We start from the raw sequence: 26821 nt of genomic DNA on the forward strand, positions 1-26821 counted from the left end.
CAATTCTTCACAAAAAAACTTCAAAAACAGACTCCAAAGAGAGACTGCTGAATTGGAATTAATTTGCAAACTGGATACAATTAATTTAGGCTTGAATAAAGACTGGGAGTGGATGGGTCATTACACAAAGTAAAACTATTTCCCCATGTTTATTTCCCCCCTCCACCCCCTCACTGTTCCGCAGACATTCTTGTCAACTGCTGGAAATGACCCACCTTGATTATCACTACAAAAGGTTCCCCCCCCCTCCAGCTCTCCTGCTGGTAATAGCTCACCTTACCTGATCACTCTTGTCACAGTGTGTATGGTAACACCCATTGTTTCATGTTCTCTGTGTATATAAATCTCCCCACTGTATTTTCCACTGAATGCATCCGATGAAGTGAGCTGTAGCTCACGAAAGCTTATGCTCAAATAAATTTGTTAGTCTCTAAGGTGCCAAAAGTCCTCCTTTTCTTTTAGATCTGAGAAGTGATCAAGAGTAGGTCATGTTTTTTGTTTAGTTCTCCTTCTAGCGCTTTTATGGTGTATTAAATAGCAAATGGGGTTCTATTTCATTTCATGATGGGGTGAACATATGCACCAAGATAGAGATGATTTCAAACACAGGGGTGATTACCAGTAGGTTGGATTTGATCACCATTCTATTTCTGTGGTCAGTGAATTGCTGCCAATCCATTATAGTATCATTCCCAAGACCAATACCACTTGAAATGACAGTGAATCATTGGAAGGTACTGATTAGATGACACTTCATTGCCTTCCAGAGTCTCTTTGGCATTACACTTGTGTTGTGTATATCGCACTGTGGTGCAATCCATTGTGTTGTTTTTATCTGCTAAGCCTTGTGTAGTCTTTGGTTATGTAAGAGACAGTCTCTTATATATCATCACAGCAACTGAGATGAGATGAAACATGCTTGCTGACAGTCCTTAGATTTGAACTTCTGAGGACTGGATGTTAGGCGCTGTCTGGATGGTTCCCTACTCTGAAACTGCCCCTTTTTGCAGTCTAACAGAGACCACTTCCTCTCACTTCTATTTGAAAATTGGAAGTAACTCCACTGAAATCAGTGCAGTTACAGTAAAGTAAGTGAGAGGCTTCTCAACAGGCTGGATTGACATAAATCACCATGTAGTGATTATAATCATGATTTAAATCAAGCAGGAAATCTTGATTTAAATAATGGATTTTGATCTTGTTTTAAGTTTCAGAGTAACAGCCGTGTTAGTCTGTATTTGCAAAAAGAAAAGGAGTACTTGTGGCACCTTAGAGACTAACCAATTTATTTGAGCATGAGCTTTCGTGAGCTACAGCTCACTTCATCGGATGCATACCGTGGAAACTGCCAGTTGAAAGATTTCCACTCCATACGGCTAAATGCAGTGCCTTGCATAATGACAGGTTTCAGAGTAACAGCCGTGTTAGTCTGTATTTGCAAAAAGAAAAGGAGTACTTGTGGCACCTTAGAGACTAACCAATTTATTTGAGCATGAGCTTTCGTGAGCTACAGCTCACTTCATCGGATGCATACTGTGGAAACTGCCAGTTGATAGATTTCCACTCCATACGGCTAAATGCAGTGCCTTGCATAATGACAGGTTTCTGAGTAACAGCCGTGTTAGTCTGTATTTGCAAAAAGAAAAGGAGTACTTGTGGCACCTTAGAGACTAACCAATTTATTTGAGCATGAGCTTTCGTGAGCTACAGCTCACTTCATCGGATGCATACTGTGGAAACTGCACGTTTCCACGGTATGCATCCGATGAAGTGAGCTGTAGCTCACGAAAGCTCATGCTCAAATAAATTGGTTAGTCTCTAAGGTGCCACAAGTACTCCTTTTCTTTTTGTTTTAAGTTTGTACTTTTTAGTTATTTTCCTAGAGAAAGATTGATTTTCGTTGGTCAGTATTATTTGGTACTTTTTTTTCTAATAACCAGGAGGATACACTATATCCACACACATTTGTTTAAGTAATTATATAGGTTAGCATACATTGATACAGATTCTTCATTTTTACGTTTTTGTATTATGTTAGAAAATGGTGAATGACACATTCTTATTTACTAGATAATGATCAGTTTTGTACTTGTGTTTTGTGTCAAGCTCCATTTGGATGGAAATTGGAATTCAATTAAAATGCCCAAAACCATCATTTAAAGGAGTTAAGTAAAACCACCTTAAATGTGCTGGATACATAAGGAAAATAAGTAAGTTTATCAAAACATGTTTTACGTTTAGATTTATTAAACAAGGGAAGTCTTATCTGTAGGTAGTGATTGAACTGATTGTTTTCTGGTTACCATGTTCTTCAGTATTTTAGATCTAGTAGATCTCATCCTCACACTTAGTTTTTATTCATAGATTGTGTGACTGGGTGTACAAGGCCCTTTGAAGCCCACTGGTGGAAGCCTCAATGTCCTACCACATCACACCCCAGGAAAGGAGGTGGAGGTCCTCCAGACCTGCCTAGAAAGGCTGCAGTGAAGCAGCCAATCAGAGCACAGTGGACTCAGTTTAAAAGAGCTGCAGTCCTGAGCAAAAAGAAAAGGAGTACTTGTGGCACCTTAGAGACTAACCAATTTATTTGAGCATGAGCTTTCGTGAGCTACAGCTCACTTCATCGGATGCAGTTGATAGATTTCCACTCCATACGGCTAAATGCAGTGCCTTGCATAATGACAGGTTTCAGAGCATCCGATGAAGTGAGCTGTAGCTCACGAAAGCTCATGCTCAAATAAATTGGTTAGTCTCTAAGGTGCCACAAGTACTCCTTTTCTTTTTGCGAATACAGACTAACACGGCTGTTACTCTGAAACCAGTCCTGAGCAAGTCAGTTCTGGACTGGGACCAGAGTAGCAAGGAAGGGTGGTCACTGGAGCTCCATGGAGAACCAGAAGATGGGTTCTGGTGGCATTGTCACTCAGTGAGGAAGAAGAGGAGTTGAGAACATCAGCCCTGAGGTAAGGGCTATGTGGGAAGCAGCTCAGCAAATGCAGTAGCAACTATTAATGGAAGTAGCACATGGCTGCTGTTTATAAGGTCGCTGGGTTGGGATCCAGAGTAGAGGGTGGGCCTGAGTTCCCCCACCAGCCACTGGGGAAGTAGCCTATGTCCTGAGAAGGGGATAAGGCTTGTTTAGAAGCCCAAGCAAAGGACTGGGATTTAAAGGGCTCAGGGACAGGGCTGAAGACCTTGATAAGGGCAGACAGACTGTTTGGTGAACTCTTGGTCACGAACCCCTGGAAGGGGACTGAATTTAAGTAGTGACCTGGCTGGAGAAATGGAACACCAGAGAACCACCTAGGACAGAGTGTCTCCAAGGAGAAAGGCCTGGGGCCAGTGCTCCATAACAGTGCAGGAACAGACTTAAAAATAGCCCAGAAGGGAACAAGGACTGAGCCCAGAGACAGGGATGCAGATTTGAACAAGGACACAGTGATGGTCTTTGTTGGACTTTTGTTACCCTGGAAGGGGTTTGTCCATTTTAGATTCTGTGATGTAGCTGGAGGGCTGAGTCACTGAAGTCCCACCTGATGAGAGCTACAGCGAACAGGAGGCACCGGGAGCAGAGAATAAGAGTACAGGATTGCAACAAGGCGACAGGAGGTGCTCACAAGAGGTGAGTGCACCTCATGACAGATTGGAAGAGAAAAACTAGTTTTCCTGCTTTTTCAACTCCCAGTTGGTTTCTCACTTTTGAATGAGCTAATCACTGAACTAGTTGAATAAACTGAAATGCAGAAAATATTATTTCTGCATCTACAGAAGAGGCTATTGCTGTCAAAAGCTGGTTTAGCACTTTAACTCTGGTTCCAGGTTCTTAGCCAGTAAATTCCACGAGTTCAGTAGTTTGACTTTCTTTAAAACCTCAGCAGCAAACAATTACTACTTGAATATTACTTTTTTGTTTAATTTAAATGATTTTTAAAGATTGTAGTAAGTTTAGGCCTTAAAAATAGGTTGTCACGATTAAGGCTGTGAGTCTGTCATAGAAGTCACTGGCATGGCCCTGCAGTTCTTAGGTGGAGGGGCTAGGGGGCTCCATGCACTGCCCGCACCAGGCACTTGTGGCAGGAGCAGCGCATGGAGCCCCTTGGCCCCTTCGCTGCCTAGGAGCTGCAGGGACACCCAGAGCTGGGTAGGGATGCCCTGCCAGCCCCACCAACCCTGCCCACCCCCAGCACCAGCCAGGGTCCCGGGCTGTATGCCGCTGCCTGCCTACCCACCCCCTAGCACCAGCAGGGGTCCCGGGCTGAGCGCTGCTGCCCCCCACCCCCCGACCAATACCAGCAGGGGCCCAGGCCATCTCCCCAGCATGCGTGGCACGCCTGGACCGTCCCCCCTAGAGTACCTGCCACCCCTGCCCAAGTTTTAGTTAGGGGTATATAGTAAAAGTAATGGACAGGTCATAGGGCGTGAATTTTTGTTTACTGCCCATGACCTATCCATGACTTTTACTAAAAATACCCATGACTAAAACGTAGTCTTAGTCATGATGTCAGATTTAATTTTAAATAGGTTTATTTTTAAAAAGAAAAATATTTAATTTAAATAAAAAATCAGATTTCAATCAAGAAAACCTGATTTAAAAATTAAATCATTGAGTTTTATCCACTCTGCATCTAAAGATTTATATCATCTCAGGGCACGATTCAGTGCTTCTCTTCAATCAAGCATTTTCTTCACTGGGCTATCACTGGAGTTTTTTCTTTCTGGTGGGCATGGACGGCTAATAGGAGGGGGGCAACTGTTGCTGTCCATTGTGGCATACTATCTTGTGTGTGTGTATTTATATACCCCAGTGCCATAGTGCTGGTCCATGATGAAATATTAATGAGATATTGTGAACTTAAAAATCACACTTTTCTGATTTTTTTTTATTGTTCCAGTGGACACAAGATTTTCACTCAAAAGATTAGAGAATAGTAATGCTGAGAAATGTATTTTTTCCAGTTTGCTTCCTATGTGCATTTCATAGCCCTTTGTGTAGTCAGTTGCTCTGCTTCTCCAGTATAGACAGTTTCTCCTGTTTATGTGGATCTTTCACATAGAAATAGGGGAGAAAAAATCATTTTAAAACAGGGCAAGTGATTATAAAATCACAGTAATTAGTAGGGAGGTAAGTGTATAATCTGAAATTACTTTTAACTTCTGTTTTTTATGACTAGATTTTGTGACCTTACAAACCTCTAAGGAAGCAGATTCCACCACCTCCCTAGGTAACTCATTCCAGTGCTTCACCACCCTCCTAGTGAAAGTTTTTCCTAATATCCAAGCTAAACCTCCCCCACTGCAACTTGAGACCATTACTCCTTGTTCTGTAATCTGGTACCACTGAGAACAGTCTAGATCCATCCTCTTTGGAACCCCCTTTCAGGTAGTTGAAAGCAGCTATCAAATCCTCCTCATTCTTCTCTTCTGCAGACTAAATAATCCCAGGTTCCTCAGCCTCTCCTAATAATGGGAAATAGTTGGGTATTAGAGTAGCATTGTTTGTAATATAGTGGTGTTGGTAATTCAGTATGTGTTCATCTTCTCTCCAAATCAATATAGAACCAGTACCATAGTCCTCTGTTAAGGACAATGTGTGCTAGGTGATTTCATCTTTGTGTTACGGTAAAACCAAGTTATTGACTTTTTTTTGAAGATTAAAGTTTCCATGGCACTTACTACAGGGATAGAAGAACATTCCCAGTGTCCTGTCCAATTTCATTTCAGTTAGGTTATTCCTATAGTACTCTGGTAGTATCAGTTGGAGAAGGTATTCCTCTACTTTGGTGTTCCCATTGTCACACCAGGAATTGCGAGGGTATGGGCATGGATCACACCTTTCAGCTATGAGCCTCTGTAAATTTCATTTTTTTTTCTGGTTTCAGAGTAACAGCCGTGTTAGTCTGTATTCGCAAAAAGAAAAGGAGGACTTGTGGCACCTTAGAGACTAACCAATTTATTAGAGCATAAGCTTTCGTGAGCTACAGCTCACTTCATCAGATGCATATCGTGGAAACTGCAGCAGACTTTATATATACAGAGAGAATATGAACCAATACCTCCTCCCACCCCACTGTCCTGCTGGTAATAGCTTATCTAAAGTGATCATCAGGTGGGCCATTTCCAGCACAAATCCAGGTTTTCTCACCCTCCACCCCCCCACACAAATTCACTCTCCTGCTGGTCACCTATCACCTATCACCAGCAGGAGAGTGAATTTGTGTGGGGGGGTGGAGGGTGAGAAAACCTGGATTTGTGCTGGAAATGGCCCACCTGATGATCACTTTAGATAAGCTATTACCAGCAGGACAGTGGGGTGGGAGGAGGTATTGTTTCATATTCTCTGTGTATATATAAAGTCTGCTGCAGTTTCCACGATATGCATCTGATGAAGTGAGCTGTAGCTCACGAAAGCTTATGCTCTAATAAATTGGTTAGTCTCTAAGGTGCCACAAGTCCTCATTTTTTTTTCTCCGTTCAGTGTTGTCTGAAAGCCTTTTCCAGCCATTTGAACTGAGAGGAATGTTTTGTTCTGCTCTGCAGTGCCCAATGAGTCTGATTTATGGAATTGTGCAGTGATCAGATAAGTCTAGCTGTTCCAAGTCAAGGTGAGAGAAGCAACGAGAAGAAAGGGAAGAGAGAAAGAAAAAGTTTCTCTATATGAACTTTTCTCTCTCTGCTAATTTGTGTGAAACCTTCTTCTGGATATGTTCCTCATTAGCTAAAAACACCTAACTACCTTTTTCATTTTGTATTTGTCAAAATAGACTTGATTTGATAATTAGATCAAATGCAGCCTGATTGAACAGTATGTAATAACAGCGCTGCTTAGACATTAATAACATTCTTTTTGTGGCTAAAAAAGCATGTGTGATTGCTGCAGAAATATGCTGCGTAGTTTACTAATCAGATGCTAAAAAACGATGATTTGTTATGGGTGCAAATCCTGCAGTCCTTACTCATTGTCCCCAATGGGTAAAGCAGGAATACAGTATTTGTGTTAATAGAAATCACTATTACACCAGCACTCACTAGTCCTCTGAAAGTTATTGATATTTCTGCTGATCCTGCTGCTCCATCTTATAGCCCTGGGAAGGGTGGGTTTAAGAAACATCCCAGAGGTGTCAGGATATAATGTAGCAATAATTTACAGATTGAGCTGGGGAGGTTAGAACACATTTTTGGGTATTTAAAAAATATATTACATCTTAATTTTAGTTTTCATATTTTTCAAAACCAATTTTTGTGAAGCTAGTGCCTGGCACTGCAGATTGAAGTCCTCTGCTTACCCACAGCAGAAGCGTGCCACTTCCCCATCATTGTGCTTCAGACCTCCCTTAGAGGGGCCAGCACACAGGCAAAAGTAGATAATGGGAAAAAATGTCACCCCAGCAAACCTGGAGAGCATGTAACTGAATCAGTAGCTTTGTTACTACATCTAACCAAAAGGAAAAAGTGCATCAGCTTTATGTTTTTCTTAAAAAGATCAGCTGTCAAACAGTTAACAACGTTGGTGTTTAAAATATTTACATCAGGGCTTGTCTACACTTACCAGGGGATCGATGCGTGGCGATCAATCTAGCGGGTCTAGTGAAGACCCGCTAAATCGACTGCAGATCGCGCTCTCATCGACTCCTGTACTCCACCTGAATGAGAAGCGCAAGGGGAGTCGACAGGAGAGTGTCTCCCTTCAAGATAGTATAGTGTGGACCCCACGGTAAGTAGATCTAAGTACATCAGTTCAGCTAGGTACGAAGTTGCGTAACTTAGATCCATCTCCGCCCATAGTGCAGACAAGGCCTCAGGGTCCAGAGTTAACCCTGAACTGAGATGACTAGGGAAGTTTGTGGATATCAGAGCTGTTGTTTTCTGCTCTCTCTGTACAGACTCAAAGTCGGTGAGTTAATATCATTTTACTGGACCAACTTCTGTTGGTGAGAGAGATAAGCTTTCGAGCTTACACAGAGCTCTTCTTCAATCAGATATCCCTGCGTTGGTTACATTCAGTTCTCATTATTAAGTTTTTCTTTGCAACCATAAGGACTGGAGACTCAATAAAATAAATAAGCTTAGCACCCGGATTACAAATATGCAGCATATTTGAGAAAAATGGATAAATACATTACTCTTCATGTCTGCATAATTGTATTATATGTATGGCCCTGTTTATGGGCAAGGGACACAAAGGGTGTATAAAGGGAAGCAGAAGTGGGAGATCCATGAATGACATGTGACAAGAGGAGAGAGGAAGACAGGGTAGAGCTGTGCAAAGCCTTGAAGGTGGGAAGGAGTTTGAATTTGATGCCAGTTGAGATACAAAGGGCAGGGAAGAGACTTTGAGAGTGTGGGGCTGACAAGGTCAGATTGGCAGGAGAGAGAGAGAGAGTTTACTTAGTGGCATCATTTTGGATAGACTGGAATGGGGAGCAAAGTGGGAGTCAGGTGTGCCAGAGAACAGGAGTTACAGTAGTCTAAGCAGGAGAGTACCAAGGCCTGGATGAGAAGGTTGACAGCAGTGAAGGAGAGAAATGATTGATATGGGAGAGGAAGAGGAAGAAATGACAGATTGAGCAGCAACCTAAAGGGGCTTGAGGGGTGAAGGATGGAGAGGTGCCAGTTGTGCGTCTGAGACACAAGGAGGTTGGTGGGATATAGAAGAGGGTGGGGGCAGGGAGAATTTGGGCAGTGGTGGGGGAAGATGAGGAGTTCTATTTTAGCCATGCAGTGCTTGAATTGACAGCAGGTCATCCAGGAAGAGGTGTCAGAGAGACAGCTGCAGATCTGAGAGTGAGCCCAGGCCGAGCGATGGGGGTGCAGAGGCAAATTGAAGAGTTGTCAGCTTAGTGATCGTCATTAAAACCATGAGAGTGGAGGAAGTCAAATCAGGGTAAGGTATAGAGGCAGAACAGGGAAGGGACCAGAGGATGGAGACATGAGGGGTCTTGAGAAGAGGGCGGGAGTGAGGAACTAACAGAGTGAAATTAATTATATGAAGTGAAACTGTTTCACAGTCTGTTTCCCTGCGTGGATCTAATTTGTTTTCACAGTGTTCTTGTGGTCAGGCATCCAACATTACGGGGAAGAATTTCACACACACTCCTGCCCCTCCCACCAAAAAACCCGCAGCTTTGTCATTAATTTAATTCTTGAAAAATATCTTTTTATCGTTGACCTGAGCCTGCACATCAGCACCCTCAACTAACTTTGAAATCAGCTGGAGTTCTGGGTGCTCCTCAACGCTCAGGATCAATTGCATTAGGTTTTTTAAAAAATTGATAGATATCCCTGGAGACAGAACATGGTATAGCTTACATTTGGGGACCTAAAAACTACTTGACAAAGTATTTACACCGCTGCTTAGAAGAGATTTCAGTTTCAAGCCTCCAGAACTTTGGCTGTCCTAATATAGCTCCGATAAGCCTGGCTTTTAATTATTTTTTTTCAGATGTTTCCACAGAACTGGTTAACACAGATGTGAAATCAGATGTACAGGTGCAGTATCAGTTGTTAGAACATCAGCTGCAGGAGCCAAAATGATTGCACTCCTAACACTTATTATTTTCTAACAAATTACTGTGAAAGTCTGTTGTTAAATGGCATTGTCTCATTTTCTAGTAGCCATATGTAAAACCATTAGCGCCTGGCTGCCATTCTTAACCAGGGGAAATGAGCCCCCTTGGTGCAGTGGCCTGCTTGAAAAGGTCATCAGCGTGTGTTTAATCTTGACTCCTGCCAAACAGGGGTATGAGAATATTGTTTCTGCACTGAAGGGATACCAATTTCTATCTCATTAAAAAGGGATTTAATTTTTTTTTTGTTTCTGATGACATTAAGTCATTCTCACAGTAGTGCAGACAAAAGAGAAAATGCTGCTGTGGGGAGAGCAGAGTGGAGATGTAGTTAACAGTGGTTTTGTAGTGAGGCTCATTTATTTTGCACCTGGGGCAAGGGCATTTCAGCTGCTTATTACTGGCTGTTTTCTTAGCTTTCTCTCTCTTCTTCTCTTGCCCTCTATTCCTTGTAAAGTTACTGGGCCAAATTCTGTCCCCAGAAACTCACATGCATCTCTGATTGACTTGTCTTTTTAAAACACAAATGTGTATCACTTGAACATTGTTTAAAGGTCTTACAGTGTAAGGATGGGACATTCAATAAGGACAAATGCAAAGTACTCCACTTAGGAAGGAACAATCATACATAATGGGAAATGACTGCCTAGGAAGGAGTACCTTGGAAGGGGATCTGGGCATCATGGTGAATCATAAGCTAAATATGAGTAACAATGTAACGCTGTTGCAAAAAAAGCAAACATCGTTCTGGGATGCATTAGCAGGAGTGTTGTAAGCAAGACACAAGAAGTAATTTTTCTGCTCTATTCTGCGTTGATTAGGCCTCAGCTGGAATATTGTGTCCAGTTCTGGGTGTCACATTTCAGGAAAGATGTGGACAAACTGAAGAAAGCAATAATAATAACAATAATAATTTTTATTATATTAATTATTATTATTAAAGATCTAGAATACATGACCTGTGAGAGAAGACTGAAAAAATTGGGTTTGTTTAGTGTGGAGAAGAGAAGACTGAGGAGGGACATAACAGTTTTCAAGCACAGAAAAGGTTGTTACAAGGAGGAGGGAGCAAAATTGTCTCCTTAACCTTTTGAGGATAGGACAAGAAGCAATGGGCTTAAATTGCAGCAAGGGCGGTTTAGGTTTGACATTAGGAAAAACTTCCTAAATGTCAGGGTGGATAAGCACTGGAATAAATTGCCTAGGGTAGTTGTGGAATCTCCGTCATTAGAGATTTGTAAGAGCAGGTTAGACAAACACCTGTCAGGGATTGTCTCTCGATAATGCATAGTCCTGTCTTGAGTGCAGGGGACTGGACTAGAAGACGTCTTGAGGTCCCTTCCAGTCCTACAATTCTATGAAAGGTGGGCCTCAGGGAAAGATCTGGAGGAGAGGGCAGTGGCCATACAGCATAATTCAGGGAGGGTATTCCGTGCAGAAGGAGCAACATTGCTGGAAAATACTGAGATCATCGTGCAGGGGACTGACAAGGTTGGCATAACTGGCAGAGCAGAAGGGGTGGGGGAAGGTGTTTCGACATAAGAGATGGGAGGACAAGTAGAGAGGGGTAGGGTTGTGAACAACTTTGAATACAATATTTAAATTCAGTATTTGGTTATAGTGGCCGCCTTAGTTTGAAGTTAATGAAGCTTTAATAATTAATTAATAATTTCCTTGTTTTTTTAAAAAACTGTGGGAGAGAGAACCAAGGGTGCCTGCCATGTGTTCTCTTCTTCCGAGTTCCCCTTTACAATGAGGGGGTGGAGGGGACACCAATTCTTTTGCATCACCAGGACCTAGAAGCCTCGCATGGATCCTATGTGCTCTGGGGCACCTCCAGTGTGCACCACGCTTCTAAAATCTCGAAGAGTGTAAGAATGGACTCTGAGGTTTCTGAAACATGGCATGCACTGCGATGTCAGAAGCCACAGAGCGAAGAGGAGTTTGGTGGGACTCAGTAGAAGGATTGTTAGGTCCCCATTGCTTTCTTGGGATGGAGATGTGTGGAGTGCTCTCTGTTTCTGTGGATTCTGAGAGTCAGATGGATACTGAGAGTCAGTCAACACTTAAATGGATTGTGACCTTGCTGTGACAATAGCAATTCTCGCCCCCCGCCCCCCCCCCCCCCCCCCCGCCAGTGACTTGTCAGGAGAGACTCCCTGGCAGTACCAATGGCCATTTCTCCTCTCCTCTTCCCTATGGAGGAGAATGAGGTTTGGCTACTTCTCATTATTCATGTAGGATTTGATTTTCGAAAGTGCTAAGCACTACAAATTCCAGTGAAGTCTATGGGAGCTGTGGGTATTCAGTACCTTTGAACATCACGGATTTTGTTTTTTAACCAAGCATTCACTGTAATCCTGAAGACAATGGGTATTGGCATTCAAAGCGGATAGAAACATTGGACCAGATCCCGGATTTACACCAACTGAGGACCTAGCCAAAATGTTCAGCCCATTCCTAAAATAATCATCTAAATCTGTAATTGCAGAGCCTAATCTAATAAATGTGTATGGTAATTACTCTGGATAAGAGCCCTTACAGGTTTGAGATTTCTGCTTTGCATTGTTTTATAATTTTTGTTTTAAAAGTTCTGCAAGATAGATTTCAATTAAAGTAATCTGTGTTAGAAACAGTTGTCATAAGCTCCCTTTGTTTTGCAGAGAGCAGTGCACTGGCTGAATGTGGGCAATCTATCAGAACCATTTACTTGTGTACAGTGCAAGGATATTTGGAGAGAGTGCAAGTTGCTACAGAAATGTCTACCATGCAGCTCTGTCTCTAGTTTCCAAAAGATGACCACCTTCCTTTTAAGGAACTGGCAAGGCCTCATTCCCTATTAATTCATTAGCTGTTCGTCCTCGAGGAGCCTGTCATTTCTTAGCTCATCAATAGACAGCCGTATGATTCTGTCCCTGCAAAGACTTAGGACACATGAATCAAAATAGTTGTGTGATGTCATGTCATACTGTGAATGTGCTCTGGCCAATTGGTGCCAAGAATTGTCTGTACCGGGGTGGTTTCCTTTTACAGTCTTTTTAAAGAGACATCATGCAGAACTGCACATGACAATTCCCTTCAAGAGGGCTTGTGCCTCCTTTGCATATTTAGTATTTTTTACAGGGGAGAGCTTATCAGCTAGTTATTGACCTCTTCTGCATAAGCTGATCCACTGGTGAAATTCTTTTTCAGCCTCTGAAGCTTTCTGACTGCTTAAGGATAAGAACTGCCGCACTACAGGCTTTTGAAATTCTCCTGATGTCCACAGATATTTTCAGAATAGTTACTGTACAGTAAGAATTAAGATCGAACTGCTTTGGGCAAAGTTCAGCTACTGTCTCTGGATCTGATTGTCATTAAGATGTGATCTGAAGTCTCTTTCAGAAATTCAGAAGCTGAAGCTTTTCCTAACCACACGTTGTTTCAGCTGACTTTTTGGAATATCTTATTTTTGCCCCGTTTCCATTTTATCTGACTTATTTTCCTGCCCCACTCCACCTTTTGATCAGATCTGCTCTTTCTTCTTCTTCGATATCGGGTATGATTGACGGCTGCTATTGCTTTGGTGCCTGCCGCAGCTCATGAAGCGTTTTGGCAGTCTTAGAGGAAGCAAGAAACGAAAGGACCAGGGCAGAAGCTCTGAGAGGCGCAAATCTGAACCTCATGGCCTTTTAGGTAGGGAATTTCTGTGTTACCCCTCAATACGAGGATTAATTATTTTTTGGGATCAGGCATTGTGGCTGTATAAAACAAAGAGCAACCTTCGGGTCCCTAATCCTGTTGATTCAATTGAGTAACTGTTGTGGGTAGATATTAATGGGGTCATTTATACAGTATTTTGTACCTGATGGGAAACGCTAAGTGAATTCCTTTAGTATACATCTAAAAACCTATAAAGAACTAATCTTCCAAATTATTTTTTTTTCAAAGTTGCTTTACAGTATTCAGATTAAACTGTGTGAAATATATCCTGGCAGGCCTGATGACTGTAAATTTCAAACTAGGATTCTCTCTTTAAAGAAAGAGAATTAAATGAAGTGCTAGGTTAGTAAATATTTAAATAATATAATTGGTAGTTAAAAAGGGAAATACAAGAGTCTTCAAACGAAGTGCTACCTCCCATAGACAACTGCTGTTTTAAACCACATCTTTCAAGTGTCCTCCCGCAGTTTCCAGTTCAATTATATTTCACCTTTAGTTAAAGACCAGAACTCCACTAGGTCACTTAAAACAGGTTAATCATGGAACAAATGCTGAGTTCTGTTTGGGTATTGCACTGGGAAGCAAATTTCAGGTAAGGCTGAGTTGGCCAGGAAGTATGGGGTATTCTGACGTTGGACGAAGCATCACATATGTTTCCTGAGAACAGAATAGCATCTCTGCTGATTTCTGCCTGACAAACAGCAGAAAGCTATAATTGAGTAATGGGAATGAATTTCCTGCATTACCTTGTGGTGGGATTGTTGTGCACTGTGTACTTTCCAGTAAAGCACAATTCTGCTGAGAAAAAAAGAGAGATACTGACCTGGCACTATGGCACTTAAAAACAGTGTTACCGTCACACTGAATCAATAAGATAAGTACAGAGTTCAGTATGTCTGACTGGTTAATAACCCTGGCCTGATTCTTCTCTCATACTGGTATAATTCAGGAGAAACTGAATTGGAGTGACACTGGTATAAAACTAGTGTGAGGGAAGAAATGGGCCTTGTGGGTTGTATATGGAGTTTTAGTAACTATTTTTCAGTAATAGTTTTAGTAACTATTTTTCAGCATCATTTACTCTTGTCAATAAACAGAAATGTTACTACTTCAAGGTGTTTTTTAAGTTTGTTTTCAATTAATTTGCTCTGTTTTTAAAGTCTTTCTCTTGCCATTGGTGTTCCTTGTTTTTTCTGTTGCAGTGTTGAATGTTGTGAAGTATCAGTGTAAATCAAGCATGATGCTGCTGGAGTCAGTGGAGTTGCACTAATGTGAGGCTCATGTAAATGAAAGGAGACCGAAGCCTTGAGAATTTCATAGTGGGGTAAAATGTGAGATCTAGTAAAGGAAAAGCTAACGTTGCCCCTTATGCAGGAGTTAGGCCCACAGAGGGCCCAGATCAACAAAAATGTTGGACCATTCCCAAGCTACCAAATGAACCCCCTGGGCTCCCTGACAGGCAGCAGTGTGGCTGAGTCTGATCTGTGACAATTTCAGCCACTGCCTCCCCATCTTCCCTTGGTTGACATTGTGACATAGGGTGTTCAGGGTCCATGAAAGGTTCTGGGGGGCACCTGAAGTCTTGTTTCTGAAGCAGTTGGCTGGCCAGCAGCACCACTTGCTATACCCAAACCCACTGTAGCATCTACATTCCCTCTGAATGTAGGCCCCAGGTGCAAGCACCCAATGTTAATCCTCCCCTGTGCAGGAAATAATTCAACCTGCAACAACAACAATTGCTATAAAAACATTCTAAACCACAAGCGTTACAGAAACAGAGGTTCAAAAAAGAATCAGATAAGTGAATGGAGGATAGGTCCATCAATGGCTGTTAGCCAAGATGGTCAGGGATGCAAAACCATGGTCTGGGGGTCCCTAGCCTCTTGTTGCTAAAAGCTGGGACCAGAAGACAGGGGATGGATCACTCAGTGATTGCCTGTTCTGTACATTCCCCCTCAAGCCCCTGGCATTGGCCACTGTCGGAAGACAGGATACTAGGCTAAATAGACCATTGGTCTGACCCAGTATGGTGGTTCTTATGAAACAGCCAAAAGGGAAAAGTACATAAACATTTACCTCCTTATTCCTACCCTGTCCCATCTAACTAAAGTGAACTGAAAGGTTTCCGTGGGTATGAAAGAGCCTAATGTTCCTCAGTGCTGTGAGTTGTGCAGGCTATAAAACAAAGCTGGCCTTTCTAGTTTCTGACCATAATTGCTCTCATTAATTTTGCTGTGTAGCCCATCCTGGTGGTGTAGAGACAGAATTAGATGCTTGTTTACTATGCAGAATTTCCATCAGCAATATTTAAAACATGGCTCACATTTGTTCTCTGTCACTTTTGTATCATGAATGAGCTGCAGGTGTCTTTCCAAAACCTGACCTCAGATCACAAGGGTAGGAAAAAAAAGGGTCAGATGTGTATGTTATACTGGCTTCCTCAGAGTAGCTGCTGCTGTTGTGATCCTGGAGGAATCTGGATTCTTTTCTGGAAGCAGATTAACCTGTATGAATGTCTTTTTCTTCAGGATGGCTTAATTTATTAAAAAGCTTGCATTATTTTCTGAATTAATCTTTACCAAAAGGACTTTGTTTTTATAAAGCACTGGCCTGTACTAAACTCATCCTGAGAGGCACTGAACACCTTCAGCTCTTATGGCAATTGAGGGTGTTGAAGAGCTTTTAGGACCAGACCCAGTGTTTGTTTTTTGTAAGAGCATTTGTAACAAACACCCGTGGTGGCCCATCAGGTGCAGTAATGCAGACTGGTGCATTCTCTTGAGCTTCTTCTGCTGTCAGAGAGCAGGAATTAATTTTAGAAATATATCCTATGCTTTTAGAGCAGTGTGGTGCGGGTATAGCTATGCAAATACTGTTGGTGTTAATGGGGTTCATGCAGGGCACGCCCTCCTCGCCACCTCAAACTACTCATTTTGTCTTATGCCGTGATTGTTCAGACTCACAAGGCTCAGCTTCTTTTCCCCCTCTTTTTCTAAGTAGAGATGGAAAAGGCCACGAGGTTACAAACGTATCGTTTTCCATGCCAGTTGTCAGTGTGCTGTATTCTGCCACCACTCTTCTTGTTCTGAACTAACTGAACTCAGAGTTTCTGATTTTCCTTGACCTCTAGTCATAAAATCTTTTAAAGAAAGAAGAGAGGCCTCTGCCCATCATAAGCTGGGGCATACTGGTGGCTTCTTGCCTTGTTACAGAAGCCACCTTTGGGGCTCCTGCAGCTAAGATTATTGTGCCTTTTCTTATGTGCATCATTCAAGCTAAACCCCAGAATAGGCCTAAGCATCTTCTCCCAGGCTGAGAGAGGGGCGTATTGTGGGAGAGAGGCTTGGTCTAGTGAAGGGGAGCAGAGAGGGAATTGTGGGATCCCTGGTTGCCCATTTAGAGCAGCTTTAAAATCCCTTTGTGCCAACTGAGCAGTACAAGGGGGTTATAACATGAGCCACAATATAACACACACAGATAGAGAAGATGAAGACAAAGGGAGCAGTCAGAATAGAGGCTTAGACAGAGCATTGGGTGTGAATGAGGTGCGAGTGAGGAGGAAACACTGCACTTTTATGCATAAGAAGAAGGGAAGGTAGTGCAGAGATTCAGGAAGCAGGGAAGATATGCTCTGAGTATGGGGAAAGGGAGATGATTTTGGCAGCTGTGAGGCATGTAGCTGTAAGAAATTCACCCTGCTTCTGGCTCACTCACTTAAGGAAATCGGTGACCTCCCACCCCGCCCCCCAACCTATCTGTCAGTTACATCATTCAGGTTTCAGAGTAGCAGCTGTGTTAGTCTGTATTCGCAAAAAGAAAAGGAGTATTTGTGGCACCTTAGAGACTAACAAATTTATTTGAGCATAAGCTCATCCGATGAAGTGAGCTGTAGCTCACGAAAGCTTATGCTCAAATAAATTTGTTAGTCTCTAAGGTGCCACAAGTACTCCTTTTCTAGTTACATCATTGTCAGCTCTTGGTACAGCCTGCAGTGTTGTAAATAGATCAGCTCTGTTACTTTTCTCAAGGGGACAGTTTTCAGCCAAGATGAGGCTAATATCCCTGCCCTTTAAAGGACACCATCTGTTCAGTGAAGGGTTGAACAACACATGCAAAAGATTGTATAGGTGTTGAATAGGAGTTTTCCTGCCCTGTCAAACTCCGTAAGTGCCCAACACAGAAGCATCTCTGCTCTTAGTGCCATTGTAGAGACACCTGCACAGATAGGGAGCGCTGTCTCATTCCAAGGCAATTGGTCACAACTATTCATTTTGAAATCCACCAGCTAAATCTAAACTTCTGCTTGCTAGGCTGCTCCTTGCTAGGCTGTTCCTCACCTCCATATCTGGGCTGTTGCCCTACAGGTTTGCCTTTGTAACTTTCAAGAGGCGTAGGCTGAAACTTATCATAGATAAGTCAGGTTCTCCACATCTGGAAAGAAGGCGACAGGGGAATTTCAATTTTTCAACATTGAGAAATGGGGAGATATCAGGATAGGACGACCTGCTACACCCCTTCCTGACCACTAGGCGGCTCTGCTGGTGAGGGTCACCTTTCACAGTCTCTGACTGTAAAAGGGGAGGGAGACAGTTCCTTCGTGGCTGAGCGGAGGAGGAATTTAAAGGGACTGTATATTCCAACATGCAGTAGTAGCCGGCAGCTCTGTGCAAGGTGTGATGCTTCACTTCCATGGAGATTGGAAGCAGATGAGGAAGACAAAACCACTTGCACAGGCAATCCACCAACAAAGGTAAAATAAGTTGTAGAAGCATTTAAGGGCCTGACCTGATCTCTCACCCAGAGAGTGCTCTGCTGGAATCTCCACAGCTTCAGGGCTGCTCTGTATGGGACCAGAGGGAAACAAGGACCTGCAGGAAGCCATTCAGAGCTGGCAGAGTTATTTGTCAGTTCATGGTCCTTCCATTCAGAATATTGGAGGCCCCTCAGGTGTTAACCAAGTGCATGGCGGTTGTTGCAGCCTTTCTCCGCAGGCACCAGGTGCAAGTCTTCCCATACCTAGACGACTGGCTCATCAAGGGCTGATCTCGAGCCCAGGTGGAGGAACTCATGAACCTGGTGTGTGCAACGTTCCTCAGACTTGGTCTCATCCTCAGTGTGGCGAAATCGACCCTGACTCCCTCTCAGAGAGTAGAATTCATCAGGGCCCTCTTGGACTCCACCCACGCCAGGGCATCCCTTCCTGAGTCTCATTTTCTGACCCTAAGTGCCATCATCAAAGGTCTCCATTGATTCCCCACCACGACAGCCAGAACTTGCCTAAAATTGCTGGGACATATGGCAGCTTGCACATACGTAGTGCAGCACGCAAGGCCGCGGCTCTGCCCTCTCCTGGCATGGCTGGCTCAGGTGTACAGACCGAACTGGGACGCTCTGGACAGGCTGGTCACACTCCCCCTTAGGTTCTTGAGTCCCTTCAGTGGTGGCTAGAGCCACCGGTAGTCTGTATGGGAGTACCTTTCTCCAAGACACAGCCGTCACTCACTAGTCACGGATGTGTCGGCGCTGGGGTGGGGAGTGCACCTGGGCGACATCAGGACTCAAGGCCTCGGGTCCCAGACGGAACTATCACTGCACATCAACGTCAGGGAGCTACGAGCGGAGCATCTTGCTTGCCAGAGATTTCAGGCCCATCTTCAGGGCAATGTGCATCAGTGTTGACGGACCACACCACAGCTGTGTTCTATATAAACAAACAGGGTGGGGCTCACTCCTCTCCCCTGTTCCAGGAAACCCTCAAACTGTGGGACTTTTGCATCGCCCACTCGATACAGTCAAAGGGCTTGCAAAACGAACTAGTTGATCGCCTCAGCAGGTCCTTTCATGGCCACGAATGGTCTCTCTGCCCGGACATCATCAGCAGTATCTTCCAAAGGCGGGGCTCTCCCCAGGTAGATCTGTTTGTGACATGGAACAACAGGAAGTGCCAGCAGTTTTGCTCCTTCCTGAACTACAGCTCGATCGCAGATACCTTTCTCCTGCCGTGCACGGGAAGACTGCTGTACGCCTTCCGACCCTTCCCTGTCATCCACAAAGTCCTCCTCAAGATCTGGCAGGACAAAGCATTGCTGATTGTCGTAGCACCAGTGTGGCCCACCCAACACTGGTTCTCCAGGCTGTTAGACCTCTTGGTGGACACGCCCACGTCCTTGCCCATGATTCCAGACAAATTTGACAAATTCCAGACGTGGACAGATTGGAGAGAGTCCAGAGGACAGCCACAAAAAGGATAAAAGGTTTAAAAAACCTGACCTGTGAGAAAAGGTTAAAAAAACTGGCCATGTTTAGTCTTGAGAAAAGAACATTGAGAGGAGACATAACAATCTTTAAATATGTTTAGGGCCATGGGCGGCGGGTATTGTAAGCATGGGTAGGTTGTGTCTTGCCAAACAGCCCCCAGGCCAGGCCTCCTCTTGCGGTTCCCAGAGCATTCTGCCTTGGCTGGCCCAGGCTGGCTGGCCTGCCTCCCACAGGGAGTCAGGGCAGCTGGTGCTGGGGCCACCCTGCCTGGTGCACCAGGGCTGGTTGCACTGCCTGGAGCACCGCGGCCAGGAGTGCTGCCTCCCAGTGCATCAGGGCTGGCTGCTCTGCCTGGCCACTCGGAGCCCTGGGGCGGGCCAGGAGGGCTGCCGCTCAGCTGCCCATGTTTAGATCTGTTACAAAATGGTCTGTGATCAATTGTTCTCCATGTCTACTGAAGGTAGGACAAGAAGCAATGGGCTTTAATTTGCAGCAAGGTAGATTTAAGTTGTATATTAGGAAAAGCTGTCTAACTATGTGGGTAGTTAAGCTCTGGAATGAGCTTTCAAGGGAGGTTGTGGAATCCCTGTCATGAGAGGCTTTTTAGAGCAGGTTAGATAAACACCTGTCAGGGATGGTCTAGGTTTACGTGGTCCTGCCACAGCACCACGGGCTGGACATGAGGTCCCTTCTAGCTCTAGTTCCTATGATTCTATGATTCTATAATCATTTTAAAAAACCCCAACATATGTATATTTGACTTACTTTTGGCAGTGGAGGCTGAATGTTGTTTCTGAAAGAGAAGGAAACAAAACCAGATCCTTGGGTATTCAAACCCAGAGAGATTGTGAAACAGGAGGAGATCAGGTAGAGGAGTCTAGACAAGAGAGAATGAGTGAGATTTAAGGTGAGATGGATGAGGAGCATGGAGCAACAACACAGAAGGAGGAGAGGTATTTATTGGGAAGATGCCCGAGGGAGATAGATGCATAAACAACATTTTCCTGAAAGGAGATAAAATCTGTGTATTCTTCTGTATAATGATACTTGGTCCTTTTGAAGTGTAAATGAATTAAGCTTCACAATATCCCCTATGAGGTAAGGAAATTTTATTTGTATTGCAATAGCACCTAGAGTCCCCAGCCAAGGATCAGGACCCCATCATGCTAGACACTGTACAGACATAGAACGTAAGTTAATAATAGAAAGACGTATTATTTCTATTTTACAGATGGAGATTCTGAATTCCGTAAAGCTAAGTAAGCCTTGCCAAGTTCTGCTTGCTTGCTTACCCAGGGCCGGTAATTATATTTTTTAGGGACTAGTAAAATGTCATTAGGCTGATTTTTTCCCCCCCCATTATCATTATGGTAATGATAAGAGAGAGGCTGTTAAATTTTGTGCGGTGATACTTTTCATGACTATCTTGTAAGGTGGGATTTAGTGATTTTTCCCAAGTCAGAGGCAGAGCTATACATAGAACCGAGGAGCCGTCACTATCAGTTTCTACGTCTGACTACTTCCTCCTTCCCCTAACCTTCTCCTCACCCCTTACTTTCTGGTGTACAGACCAAATATCTGTCTGCCTTTTTAATGAATATATTGAAAGGAACAAAAGGGTGAAGCAGAGATGGCTTGAACATGAAATCACAGTTTGAAGAATGAAGCCTGGGATTTCATCACACAGAATGCCATAGAATTAAAATTGGTGTTCCAAGAGCCAGTGGCATTATAGATTTTAATGAATGTCTGAGTTTATGGGCTCACCCCATTCCCTAGTTTAATGTTGGTCTCTTTTTTCCCCCCCCATTTGTAATTTTCAGGGCCTCTGACTTCTTGGTGAATAGCTGTTTTAGGAGTTATAATTTCTAAATCAACCTTGTGTTTGCTTTGACCATACTACACCAAACCATTGTTTGTTTATAGAACCTATTTCATGCATCCGTATCACAATGCTTTTGCAAGAAACTAAAAGTACATTAAAAAATTTCACAAACTGAACCATTTCCATAGCCTAAAATCCCACATGCAGATAGCATTTATATTGTTACGTACTTTATTACATTAGAAATCTGTGGTTTTGGACCATCAACTCCCTGGTCATGGTTCCAGTGAGCTGTCCAAAAGAACAATTTCACAGCATGTTGTTAAAAGAACATAGTTAGTTTTATTGAATCACTAACCCCAGGAATTTTTGAATTCAGCTACTTTTCATAAGTTTGCTTTCACCTTATTCCTGTTCAGATTTGAAAAAAGGTCAAGGATTTGTAAGCATAAGAAATTCTGGCAGCCAGATTTAACTGCTCCTAATTGTCTTGGATATTTTATTCTTACCAAAGAGTTGTGCTGACACCTAGAGCCTTTTCAGTCTGTAGAGGTACAGTACTGGTCCATGAGATATTGCTGTGCCTTTGGCACTTTTGGTTTGTATGGTAGAATTCTCACTGCAGGCAAAAGTCACAGAACCTTAGTTGGCTTCAAAGACATAGCCAGGCAGTGCATCATACTACTTTGTAAATCTATTATATGGCTTTACAGATTCTTGCAATCAGATGGTTCCTTTTCCTACATTGCTTACTTTGATGAAGCAATTGGGATGTTAGCCTGAGGAAGGACAGCAGTACCCTCCATCATTTTTTCAAAGATTTTTCATAGAGTCAGAAAACAACCTGGCATCTTTTCAGGGTGGTGGTGAGGAACCTGTAGGGACATTCAAAATGACAACAACTGAACCATTCATCTTTTCCTAACACACCCCACTAACCCCACTGTTTTCAGTATGGGTAGTGCAACAGAACAAAATAATACATACAGGACTCTGGGAGCAAACTCCTGCCTTTTTATGCTGGAGACACATCTGAAGAGAAGCAGAATGGTGTGTGACTTCTCCAAGCTGTTCTCCCAGCACACAGCATCATGGCCAAGAGTAACGGGGAGAGTGGGAGGAATGCATAGTAAAGTGCGGCACACCACAGCATGGGTACCAGAGTCCTTGGGGGCTTGGCCACATCCCCTTGGAGCCCTGAAGTGTTGGACAGTGCAGTAATAATTGGTGTTCTGCCCTTCTGCTATGAAAGTGCACTAGTAGGGAAGTTTACTGTGCCCTCCACTCCAGATCACCCAAATATCAGAGAGCAAGACTTGGCCTCTACTGTGCATTCTCTCATTCACAGGCTGGGAAGGAATTCAAGAGCTGACACTATAATATGTGCAGTGCTGTCCATGGAATGTAGATGCCAAATCCTTTTGCAGAATCAGAGAAACAGTAAACCCTAAGGGGAGACTAATGGCATATAAACCAAGAATTATTGTACAGAAGAGTTACATCAAGACGTAGGTCTTTGATATACAGCACAATTTAATTTCATTACAGATTTTAACCAATTTATTTGAGCATGAGCTTTCGTGAGCTACAGCTCACTTCATCGGATGCTGTAGCTCACGAAAGCTCATGCTCAAATAAATTGGTTAGTCTCTAAGGTGCCACAAGTCCTCCTTTTCTTTTTTCGAATACAGACTAACACGGCTGTTACTCTGAAACCTGTCATTACAGATTTTGATATGGATTTATCTTCCACACAAACTATTTACCAAAACTCTATACAGTATTACTGCATGTAATGCGGTTACAAATAAATAATACATGACTGTAGAATGAGAGGAAAATTTTAAAAAGTAGAGACAAAAGAGAGAGTACATTTTCAGACTTGAAACGAGAGGGGAAGTCAGATAGATGCAGAGACAAAGGAAGCTTGTTCCAGATGCTAGAAGCCTGAGACAGGAAGGTTCTTGCTCCAATAGCAGCAGGAGAAGTAGAGTTCAGAGTCAAAGATGGTGCCAAGCTTAAGAATGGACATTGGGAGCAGATGGAAAGGCTGAGTTGAGGAGGGTGATAGAGAAGTTGGGATGATGTTATAGGATGCTCTGTTTGTCCAAGAGACACGGTTATGACTGGATGCAGTGGACCTCAAAGAGTGGTTCTAGTAACCAGGAAGTACTGGAGAAAGAGTGTGCTGGCTGTGCCACTTTTCTCTTTTGGGTGGCGCATGTCTGGCTGTGCCGGTCTTGTGCCACCCAGGGTTTCTCTAGCTCTTGGTGAATCCTCAGGCAGCCGGTGAAGCTGGTTTTGCAGCTGCTTTGCATCAGTGGACTAATGCAAAGCAGCCATCATGGGAGCCCAGATCTGGCCCTACATGTTCAACACGAAGAAGAACAGGCAACACTGAATAATTTGTATTTATTGAGCTAGAAGCCTCTCGTAGGTCAAGAGGGAGCATTGCTTGCTGGGACTTGTACAACCTTCAAAAGGCACCCCATATTATAAAAGTTGCATTCTGTCCCATTTCATGCAAATTGTGTCCCCCTGGGGGTCTTGGAAGATGGCTAATGCAGCCTTATCTGAGCAAAGTTTGGGTGTTTCTGAGCCACGGTCTCACATAGATTACTAGCTTCAAGAATTGCAGTAGGACTTGGTTTGTATCAGCTAACTGTCACTATAGCAACTCCTCACTTACACCAGTCTGTATACTAAAAATAGATCACCTTGATCCTAGGGAAAGAAATCAAGGAAAATCAAAGGGGCCCATGGTATGTGAAAGATGTAGAGTCAAGTGATTGACATCAGGATGGAGTGAAAAGCAATTTAGCGTTTGAAATGTTATAAATAAGCTACACTGTAAATGAATAGCTGAGAGGAAGGAGCCTGTTTAAGTAGGAAACCCCAGCAACGTCATTGTGTCTGAAAACCTAGTACAGAGCATAAACCACCTTTTACTGGAGTAAAAAGTTTGCAGTTATTACTGAGCATGTGGGGGACACTGATTAATCTGTGGGGTGCTGAATAGATTTGTTGAGAGATATAAAGATCTTCTTCTTCGAATAGTCAAGTCTGCAGCATTATCCATGGCCCTGGTACCCTCAATATGCTTTTGTGTAACGTAAAGTAAGTTATCAAAATCCCTACTCACGGGTGGAACTGGCACTTGTATCCATGGGGGCGTGTTACGGTTCTCATCTTGAAAGATGCAAAGTCAAAGGTGCCGAGTATCATCTGCTCCCACTGAAGTGAATGGAAGTAGAGGGTGCTCAGTACCTTCCAAGACTACATCCAGTCTCCTACTGGGAAAGTCCAAATGATACTGGTGGGTTTTTTTTCCCTTCAGTCCTAGGTAGGTGCTTCAGACTGAATGCAGTATAATAAATCTGGTCCTTGAGGATATTCAGGATGCAGTTCCGTGATTATTTGCTGTGAGGACAGGGTAACACAAAGTACAAACCTTATTCCAAAGTTAAGAGTTTGCAGCACAGCATCTTTGATGGATGAATGAAATGACTGGAAGAGAAGAGATCACGGACTGTACAGTGGACAGTCATGGGACCCTTAATGTTGATTTTCAAAGTCTTGGAACACTGGGAAAGGTCCAGAAGACTGGTAAAAAGCAAGTGTTGTGCCAATATTGAAAAAGTGTTAGTGGGATAACCTGGGAAAGTATAGGTCTGTCAGTTTGACATCAGTCCTGGGCAAGTTAATGGAGCAGCTGATACAGGACTCAAGTAATAAAGAATTAAAGGAGGGTAATATAATTAATGCCAATCAACATGGGTTTATGGAAAATATATCCTGTCAAACTGACTTTGATTATTTTTTTTTTGGATGAGATTACAAGTTTGGTTGATAAAGGTAATAGTGTTGATGTAATATACTTAGGCTTCTGTAGGACATTTAACTTGATACTCTGTGACATTTGGTTAAAAAGCTAGAGAGAAATAAAGTTAATATGGCACACATTAAATGATTAAAAGCTGGCTAACTGTGATAGGTGTTAAAATGTAATTGTAAATGGGGAAACATCATCAAACTGGTGTGTTTCTAGTGGGGTCCTACAGGGATTAGTTCTTGGCCGTGTGCTATTTAACATCTTCCAGGTCATTAAAGAAAAAAACAAACATAAAATCATCACAGATAAAATTTGCAGATAACACCAACATTTAGGGAGTAGTAAATAATGAAGACAGGTCACTGACAGGATCTGGATCACTTGGTAAGCTGGGTGAAAGCAAACAGTATTTGGTTTTCATATGGCTAAATGTATACATCTAGGAACAAAGAATGTAGGCCATACATACAGGATGTGAGGGCTCTATCCCTGGGAAGCAGTGTCTCAAAAAATATTTGGGGCTCATGGTGGATAATCAAGAGAACATGAGCACCCAGTGCTACACTGGCCAAAAGAGCTAATGAAATCTTTGGAGGCATAAAAAGGGGAATCTTAAGTAGGAGTAGAGAGAATATTTTACCTCTGTATTTGGCACTGGTGCGACCTCAGCTAGAATATTGTGTCCACTTCTGGTGTCAACAATTCAAGAAGGACGTAGATAAACTGGAGAGCAATCAGAGAAGAGCCACAAGAGTGATTAAAAGATTAGAAAACATAATTTATAGTGATAGACTCAAGCTCAATCTGTTTAGCTTAACAAAGAGAAGGTTAAGGGGTGACTTGATTTCAGTCTATAAATACCCACATGGGAACAAATATTTAATAATGGGCCTGTCAGTCTAGCAGAGAAAGATTTAACATGATCCAGTGGGTCGAAGTTGAAGCTAGACAAATTCAGACCAGAAATAAGGCATAAATTTTTAACAGACTAATTAACCACTGGAACAATTTGCCAACGGTTGTGGTAGATTCTTCATCACTCACAATTTTAAAATCAAGATTGGGTGGTTTTTTTTCTAAGAGCTCTGCTCTAGGAATTATTTTGGGGAAGTTCCATTGCGTGTGCTATTCATGAAGTCAGACTAGATTATCACAATGGTCCCTTCTGGACTTTAGATCTGTGAGAGTATGTGGCACTCATGAAAGACCTGAAGAAGAGCTCTGTGTTAGCACAAAAGCTTGTCTCTCTCTTTCTCTCTAAGAGAAGTTGATCCAATAAAAGATTTTACCTCACGCAGCGAAAGTTGCTGATATTCTGGGACCAAGATGGCTACAACAACACTGCATATAACTCATGAAAGGGTTAATTTAGCTTTCGGATGCTGCCCAAATTGGCATCGTATAGCCAGGATATCAGTCAGTACAACTTACTTTTGATACTAAAGAGCCAGCTTTTTTTTTATTATTATTAAATGATAATATTATTAAACCTGCAGTTTGCAGACACAATTGAAATTGTACAAAGACGTACAATCCTTATACAAACTAAAACCGTTACCCACTGAAATGGTCCTGTGGTACAAAGTCCAGTGGATTTACAGTTGGGATGAATTTGGCTCAGTATCTCCACCATTTGAGGAG

General features: G+C 42.9%; 1 protein-coding gene across 13 annotated transcripts in view; it reads left to right on the top strand.

The window, feature by feature from the left end:
- The window catches only part of PRKAG2 (protein kinase AMP-activated non-catalytic subunit gamma 2), a 379638-nt gene that overhangs the window by 165861 nt on the left and 186956 nt on the right, over positions 1-26821 (top strand). For 2 of the 13 annotated variants that reach the window (XM_073334625.1, XM_073334629.1), the window contains exon 1: positions 13121-13238. The exons of the other annotated variants lie outside the window; for them this stretch is intronic. In XM_073334625.1, coding sequence (XP_073190726.1) covers positions 13145-13238 — 94 coding nt within the window. In that variant the 5' untranslated portion in view covers positions 13121-13144. Of the gene's footprint in view, positions 1-13120; positions 13239-26821 lie in introns of those variants that run through there. 13 annotated transcript variants of the gene reach the window in all.

Source organism: Lepidochelys kempii, chromosome 2, assembly GCF_965140285.1.
Source record: "Lepidochelys kempii isolate rLepKem1 chromosome 2, rLepKem1.hap1, whole genome shotgun sequence".
Lineage (NCBI taxonomy): Eukaryota > Metazoa > Chordata > Testudines > Cheloniidae > Lepidochelys > Lepidochelys kempii.